Source organism: Octopus bimaculoides, chromosome 21 (genome assembly GCF_046866305.1).
Source record: "Octopus bimaculoides isolate indiv1 chromosome 21, ASM4686630v1, whole genome shotgun sequence".
NCBI lineage: Eukaryota > Metazoa > Mollusca > Cephalopoda > Octopoda > Octopodidae > Octopus > Octopus bimaculoides.
The window spans coordinates 2,795,730-2,804,571 of record NC_142948.1 but is presented as its reverse complement, the minus strand read 5'-3'; the positions used below and the strand labels follow the sequence as shown (position 1 = coordinate 2,804,571).

The window sequence follows — 8,842 nt, the reverse complement described above, 5'->3', positions numbered from 1 at the left end:
TATATCTTACACCGTTTCTCTATTATTTCAGATATAACATGGTATCTGCATAAAAGATTTTTTTTTCTTTAAGATTCATCGTTAATTACTTAAAAACTGCGATTATCATATTATTGGATTTTAGTTTTTCTATTTTGTAATATATTCAAGTGTGATTCGCATTCTAACTAAACTTGGACATCTTTCCAAAGGAGTTTCTACCATCTTCAGAAATCAACAGGGAACAAATTTGAAGGAAATTTCTTTCAATAAAATAAGAATGAAATACAAAAATTAGTGAGAAACGAAAAAGTATGGAAAACACATTATGTGAAAAAACCATTTACACTTAAGATGGAATCTAAAAAGATGAATTTTGGAAATGAAATGCCAAAAGAAACAGGAAAAAAGTCAAATGAGTGTGATATCTGTGGTAAATCATTTGCACACAGAAACTATTTATCTGCTCACAAACGTATTCATACAGGGGAGAAGCCACATCAGTGTAATATTTGTGGTAAATCATTTATTTCAACTGGTCACTTAACTACTCATATACGTACTCATACAGGGGAGAAGCCATATCACTGTGATATCTGTGGTAAATCATTTGCTCGGAGTCATCAGTTGACTGTACATAAATACATTCATACAGGAGGGCAGCCATTTCATTGTGATATCTGTGGTAAATCTATATCTTCAAAGAGTAAATTAACAGTACACAAACGCTTTCATACTGGAGAGAAACCATTTCACTGTGATATTTGTGGTAAATCATTCTCTATTAGTAGTCACTTAACTACACACAAATATATTCATACAGGAGTGAAGCCATATCACTGTGATATCTGTGGTAAATCATTCTCTGTAGGAAGTAGCCTAAATACTCACAAACGACTTCATACAGGAGAAAAGCCGTATCACTGTGATATCTGTGGGAAAACATTATCTGATCAAGGTAACTTAGCTAGTCACAAACGTACTCATACAGGAGAGAAACGATACCTTTGTGATATTTGTGGTAAATCATTCTCTTACAGTAGATGTTTAATTGTTCACAAACGCAATCACACTGGAGAAAAGCCATATCACTGTGAAATCTGTGGTAAATCATTTGCTACCACACGTACAGTAACTGTTCACCAACACATTCATACAGGAGATAAGTCATATTCATGTGATATCTGCGGTAAGTCATTTCTTCGTAGAGAATCATTACCTATTCACAAACGTGTGCATACAGGTGAGAAGCCATATCGCTGTGATATCTGTGGTAAATCATTCTCAGGATTAACTAACTTAACTCTTCACAAACGCAGTCATACAGGGGAGAAACCATATATCTGCGATACCTGTGGTAAATCATTCACTACAACAAGTTACTTAACTAAACACAAATACATTCACACACGAGATGTGCCATATCACTGTGACATCTGTGGTGAATCATTTTCTCAAAAGCGCTATTTCACTGCCCATGCATCAATTCATACAGAAAAATAACTGTGTCAATGTATGATGTGCTATGAAAAATATCTAACCATAAATGTATTCATATAGACGGAGGTAGACAAATTTCTCAAGATGTAACAACTAATATCTAGAGTTTTGAATGGCATCTGCCAACATTAAGTAGGATTCTGAGCCCTGCCCCCGCTCCCGAAACAGCTGTTGGACTTTAAATTTTGGTACATTAATGTAGTTTTCCAAGCTGAATTGCTGGAGATATTTCTCTTTTTCCAGGAAAGTTTTGAAAAAAAGTTATAGAGGTTTAAAGTTGGATCGTTTTCACTAAGTCAGGAAACAGGATTTAGAAGCTGACATTTTGTGTATGATGGCACATCCTGACAACATCCTGAAAATGGCACTCATGCTTTTATATGACACCATAAACAAATCAATTACACACAACATATAACTGCTCATAACCTTGTTTAGAATTTTCAGACAATTTTTGCCAATGTGTATTCTACACGAGAATTTGTACGATTATATGCAAAAAAAACCCATTTTGGTGGTGCTTCCTTTAAGGCCTTTTTAGCACACCTGACAACCAACGCAATGACAAAGAAACGACTAAACAACACATATTTTGTAGTTTTAAGCATTCAATATGCATTTAATGTAATAGACAGCACATTACAAATTAAATATTTTTTAAAATATGAAATTTTAACACGAACTTCTTTACGCGTTCTTCCAGTGTGTCATGATTCCAACATGGCACCACATAAAGAAAAACTTGTCTGGTCTCGCAACACACTCCTCCAAAAAACCCACTGCTTATGTAGGATCCTTGCTCAGTTGTACTTACTTCTTGAAAAGACTGTTTCATCAATCTCAACAATCGTTGCAGGACCACCAATCTCAACTAGATGACAGAGCAGGTCCTCTGCATGTACTTCCCTAACATAGCTGTTATAGCCAAAAGCTGTGCAATGGGCTCATCCCCAGTTATTCAACACAAAACCGGATTGAAGTCAATTCCTTACCCCATGAGTAAAGGAAAAGCACAAGAGTCTTAAGAGGAAGGGTGCTACTTTCAATCCATGTGTCTTTCCTCACTGACACAGACTCCATGCATCCTTGATGTGAGTATCGGCAATACATATTCCCACCAAGTTTTCTTGTACTCGTAAAATGCTTCTCCATTTTCCATAATTTTCTGTGGGGTATAACACCCTTTTCTGGCAAATACAAAACCACATCTCCCTTTTGTGATTTAAGGCCTATTTGGTTGCTATTTTTAGCTCACATGACAACCACCTCAATGACTGAAATATATTTGTCAACACATGCTTTCTCACAGACAAAAGAGTAGTCATGTTTGGCTTGTTACTATGGTAACACTAATGTGTGGCTAAATTAGATGAAATTACCGAAAATTTTCAAGCCTTATAACAACTTATATGTTGATTTGTGGCGAAAATGATTTTCATGGCATTAATTAGTATAGAAAAGTATATCATTATACTGAATATGAAATCAATTCGAACAGAAATTGAGACTGAAAATTGGCAGCCAAACCGAAAAGATCCGAATTGCAATCTACACCATCTGAAAGGTGTTTGCAGAAAATTTCATTTAAAAAACATTCGTTTTCTGGAAGTTATGAGGAAAGTTTGGCGGCGGAAGGAAACATTTGGGTAGATATGCCAGGTTTTCTCTATATGTGTTAGAAGTACAATTTTAGAAAAGAGAAACCGACATTCCCAGTCGATCTGAAAAGCTACAGCAGCAGTTCACAAGCAACGAACTACAAGACGTCGACGACTGGTGTGAGCCGGTAACCTTCCACAATACGCATATTCAACCGGAAGTTGAATTCGGTCTTCAACCAGAAAGCCTAATATCAAGCTAATAATATTTTGATGTATCAATTGTGGAAGAAGCTTCCATATTTATGGCCCGTGTTATATTTATCAACAATATCTATTTATATATGTGTATGGTATATACACATGCACGCGCAGTGGAAGAAAATTTTTCTTCAACAACACGACTAGCCTGACTTTCTAATAATACCTGTGATTCATACTAGGTACTTTTTTTTTATATCTATTTTTCATATTCAAACGTTTCTACTTTTCAACAACGCAATGCTTTTGTCTTTTGATTAGTCATAAAAGTCGTTACACTCAAGAAACTTTCATCACGTTCTAAACGGTCAGAACTGACCTAGGGATATAAACAATAACGATTGACCTGTTTGGATGGAATCAAATGCTATCGACTTTCTTTGTGTAGTTTAACATATATAATGTCAGTTAATGTGATGGTGAAGCTGTGGTGTGTACTGTCTTAGCTGGATGTTTCCATTAATATTGTTGTGGTTTTCGTTATGTAGTCAAAGCCAGTTGCGGGCCTTGTTCAGCTTCCAAGTTACTCTTTCGAAAGTGACTTTCTATATAGTATAACATTTATAATAGACAAGCGATGTGCTGTGCTTGAAGCATCGTGATACAGAAGTAACGTATTATGAAGGAAAGCTTCTAACAATGGAGAAAGGGAAATCCGAATAATCTGTATATGATTCATGCAAAAAAAGTCCCATTCTTATAGCCGCAGGGTACTACTAAAGAAGAGTGGTCCCCAACGCGCGTCCGCGCTAGCTAGTCGTGAGTAGTCGATCCCTACAACAAGTGCGAGTATGCAAATGAATACATGTGCACGCCTATGCAAATTAGTACATGCGCGCTCTTTTACGGCTGAATATATATATTTAAAAAATGTATGAAGTTAACAAAAACAGGTAGTGTGTTATTTTTATTTGATTTGTTTTTTATTTATTTACGTTGTTTAGAAGTTACGTGCACTTGCAGGATCGACTACTCACGACTAGCTAGCGCGGGTGCGCGTTGGGGACCACTCTTTAGTAGTACCCGCAGGGTACCACTACCCTTCTTTAGTAGTACCTGATGTGTGTGTTACACAATAGCCATGTGAAGCTGTAATTTGTATGTATGTAGACTTTACACAACGTTGTATCATGTAATTTTAAAAATCAGTTAAACTTCACTGTTCAATGATTGATGTAAATGTTTATATATACAGTTTATTCAATATAGAAAGATAATTTTCTGCTGTTGAATATTGAGCTTCACCTCTATCTTATGTTTCTCTATTTCAGATATAACAGTATCTGCATAAAAGAATTTCTTTTTACTTTAAATTCACCATAATTTATCATCTAAAGACTGGGATTATTGAATTCTAATTTTTTTCTACTTCACTGTCTCTAATATTTTCAGGAATAATTTGAATACTTTATTATACTTGGACACTTTTTCCAAAGGAGTTTCTACCATCTTCAGAAATCAACAGAGATTGAAGGAAATCTCTTTCAGGAATTAGTGAGAAACTAAAAATTATGGATAATACATTATGTGAAAATCCATTTACACTTCAGGCATAGTCTGAAAACATGAATTTTGCAAATGAAATGCCAAAAGAGACAGGAAAAAAGTCAAATGAGTGTGATATCTGTGGTAAATCATTTGCACGCAGAAACTATTTAACTGCTCACAAACGTATTCATACAGGGGAGAAGCCACATCAGTGTAATATTTGTGGTAAATCATTTATTTCAACTGGTCACTTAACTACTCATGTACGTACACATACAGGAGAGAGGCCTTATCACTGTGATATCTGTGGTAAATCATATGCTCGTAGTAATCAATTAACTGTACATAAATACATTCATACAGGAGGGCAGCCATTTCATTGTGATATCTGTGGTAAATCTATGTCTTCAAAGAGTAAATTAACAGTACACAAACGCTTTCATACTGGAGAGAAACCATTTCATTGTGATATTTGTGGTAAATCATTCTCTATTAGTAGTCACTTAACTACTCACAAATATATGCATACAGGAGAGAAGCCATATCACTGTGATATCTGTGGTAAATCATTCTCTGTAGGAAGTAACCTAAATACTCACAAACGACTTCATACAGGAGAAAAACCATACCACTGTGATATCTGTGGGAAAACATTATCTGATCAAGGCAACTTAAATAGTCACAAACGTACTCATACAGGAGAGAAACGATACCTCTGTGATATTTGTGGTAAATCATTCTCTGATAGTAGGTCTTTAACTGCACACAAACGCAGTCACACTGGAGAAAAGCCATATCACTGTGAAATCTGTGGTAAATCATTTGCAACCACACGTACAGTAACTGTTCACCAACGTATTCATACAGGACACAAGTCGTATTCATGCGATATCTGTGGTAAGTCATTTCTTCGCAGAGAATCATTATTTATTCACAAACGCATACATACAGGTGAGAAACCATATCACTGTGATACCTGTGGTAAATCATTCACAGTATCAACTACTTTGACTACACACAAATGCAGACATACAAGGGAGAAACCATATCACTGTGATATCTGTGGTAAAGCATTTTCTCAAAAACGTCACTTCACTGCCCATGCATCTACTCATACAGGTAAATAACTGTGTCAATGTATATTGTGCTGTAAAAAATACCTAACCATAAATGTATTCACAGAGGGAGTTAGAGCTATCTTTCTAGACTATATAGTTCATGTAACTACATTTAATATCTACATTCATGAAATGACTTCCCTGTTTGATTATGATAAAGGTATTGTTTCAGAAAATAGTCATATGTATATTGTAGCTAACATACATGTCCCGAGAGATGACAATATACAATATATTTACTGGATATTGTGTAAGTAACTGAGAAATGAATTCTTATAAATCATGAATAACATCACTGTACAGTTAAATTAGAAATAAAATTATGAACAATAAAAGAAAATTATACCACATTGGGATGTAAGTATGATGTCTTATATAGAATCTTTGTCTTTTATGCAATTAATCATGTCAACATGTAAATGAGATTTTGGATGATGATGATGATTATTTCAGCAAAATAATAATTATGAATATTCAACAAAGAACTGAAACACATGAATCTAGGATAAAAGTGTTGGGATAAAATATTAGTGTCCTGTGTTGATGTAGGGAGATTTGGTTACTATTTCTTGCATATTGTTGTTTCACTTTGAGGTCCATCATTTATTGTGTGAGCTAAGAATTGTCTGTCAGCTGTTTGCCATGTATCAACACATACACACAGAAGAAGGAAATGTATTTAAAAAGTTTCATATGTCTGAATGGAGTGAAGGAAGAGGCTTTGGGAAAAAAAGTATTTGAAACAAAATTTTTTGTTTTTTTGTCTGGAATTGAAATCGTCTGCACATGGAATTACAAAATAATGAAATAAAGACTTGTGAGGTGACAGTGGGAATTGAAATTTCAAAATGTTTTTTTTTTTATTTATTGACATAATCATAAATTTTAATATTGAAAATAAGAATCCTAATTGCATGGGCAAATGTCTTCTATAATTGCAGGCCAAGTGGATTTGATAAATGAAACTGAAAGTGGCTTTAGTATATACATATACACACACACACACACATATCATCATTGACTTATTATGTGACAGACTGAATTTATTGAGGCTGATTTTCTATGGCCACTTACACTTCCTGTAGCTAACTTGCCTATTTCCAAACAAAGTAATATTTCTCCATGGCCAGACATGTTTTCGTAGAATATTGGAAATAAATGACACTCATTTACCACATGATGTCTAGAGAAGAAAAGGCAAACATTGACATCATCGTTTAACATCTGTTATCCATGCTAACATGGGTTGGAGAGTTTGCAGGGGAGGCACTAGGCTACATTGGATGATTTAGCATGGTTTCTGTGACTGGATGCCCTTCCTAACACCATAATATATGTACTTGTTTATGTATAAGCAGTTTTATTTGCACTAAAGTATATGGACTGGATAGTTTGTACAGCTGGATGTACTTCCGATCACTAATCACCTTACAGCATGTACTGGTTGCTGTTTTTGTGCCACCAGCACTATTGAGATTGTCATGAAGTTTGGAATGTTACAAACCCTTAAAAAGGGGTGTTGGCTTTATACTAGAGGATGAGGGGTTAAAGTATGAGAAAGCATGGTGGGCAGAGTAGACTCTGAAAATGGAGCCGCATGGTTACTCACACTTAAAAGATTAGGTGAGAATGATCAGTAGAAGCTTGAAGGAGATAGCGTTGATGTGGTGTCAAGGCAGGTCATTCATTGTACAAGGTAAGTAGAAGTAGATGGATTGAGTGGTGATTTGCAATGTTATATAGGGGCCATGAGACCAAAGGAGAGGCAGGCAACAACAGTAAAGACTGCTTATATCTGAAAAGTTGGAGTGGAAGGTAGAATATTTATGATTATAGAAGTTCCTAAACTTCTTTTACACATGGTGCACCTTACAAGTCAAAACATTTTGGCCCAAACCTCACAGAGGCAATGACTAGTGATCAAGACCTTTGGCTATGTGCTCTACTTAAGGGGTCCCTTAAGTGCGCCCACACTGGTAGCACATAAAGAAAAAATCAACCTTTGAACATTGGGCCTCACGGAGGCAAAGTGGCTGAGTACCATTTGAGCGTTGGGCATGAAGGAGGCAAAGTGATTGAGTTCCTTTCGAGTATTAGGCCTCATGGAGGTAAAATGGCTGAGTTCCGTTTGAGTGTTGGGCCTCAGAGGTGAGGTGACTGAGTTCCTTTCGAGTATTGAGCCTCATGGAAGCAAAGTGGCAGAGTTCCTTTTGAGTATTGGCCCTGACAGAGGTGAGGTGGCTGAGTTCTTTTTGAGCATTGGGCCTTGTGGAGGCAAAGTGACCAAGTTCCTGTCAAGTGTTGGGCCTTATGGAGGCAATGGCCAAGACCTTTGGCATTATGAAGAAGACCCACCAAGCCATGGATTCACTGAATGTGCCATAAAATGTCAATTTCAAGGATAGATTGATGTTAATTTAGTTTTTATCCTTATGAGATTTCAGGTTCATAAATTGAATAATACTGTCATACCATAATTAGGCTAAGTGAATTGAACGACACAACCACCTCTCGTTCTTAGTTTAGAACTTAGTATTTAGTTTTTTGCCACTTATATACATTTATATATGAACTTCTAGTGAATTTCGGTTTGTAATTTTCGTATTTTGAAATATTATATTGCTTTTTCGAGGCACACAATTTGGGAACCACTGGGTTAGGCTGTAGGATGGAGGTTGTGAAAGAGGAAGGTGTTATGCAGTGGTGGGAGCAGTAAATTATGGTACTGTAGTTGTGAACAATATTAATGGGTGATGAAAAGCTAAGAAGTAATATGGATTTCGGTAGGAAGGTTAAAAAAAAAGCAGTATGGTGATACAAAATGAAGGGTGGAGGTAGAGCAATTTGTGTATCTATATGTACACACATACACAAAGTGGTCTCAGTGTACAGTTTTCC

At 35.8% G+C, this 8,842-nt stretch overlaps 3 protein-coding genes across 4 annotated transcripts in view; all 3 read left to right on the top strand.

Annotated features, from left to right (window-relative positions):
• The window catches only part of LOC106868788 (UBX domain-containing protein 11), a 283,501-nt gene that overhangs the window by 203,539 nt on the left and 71,120 nt on the right, over window positions 1–8,842 (top strand). The window lies entirely within an intron of this gene.
• Window positions 163–1,618, top strand: LOC128250437 (uncharacterized). The gene is given in 2 exon segments (XM_052975427.2): window positions 163–314; window positions 316–1,618. Coding segments are annotated over 2 exon segments (1,188 nt in total). The 5' UTR covers window positions 163–293; the 3' UTR covers window positions 1,483–1,618.
• LOC128250462 (uncharacterized) lies at window positions 3,285–6,793 on the top strand. Of its 2 annotated transcripts, none has more exons than XM_052975551.2 (2): window positions 3,285–3,520; window positions 4,610–6,793. In XM_052975551.2, the coding sequence occupies exon 2, from the start codon at window positions 4,904–4,906 to the stop codon at window positions 5,951–5,953; it is 1,050 nt and encodes a 349-aa protein (XP_052831511.1). In that variant the 5' UTR covers window positions 3,285–3,520; window positions 4,610–4,903; the 3' UTR covers window positions 5,954–6,793. The 2 variants fall into 2 exon arrangements, with proteins under 2 accessions (XP_052831511.1, XP_052831512.1); XM_052975552.2 differs by having other exon boundaries at window positions 4,731–6,294.

What these genes read in the sequence shown, in the direction of transcription:
- LOC128250462 (XM_052975551.2), top strand. Translation starts at nt 4,904, where the DNA reads ATGAATTTTGCAAATGAAATGCCAAAAGAGACAGGAAAAAAGTCAAAT.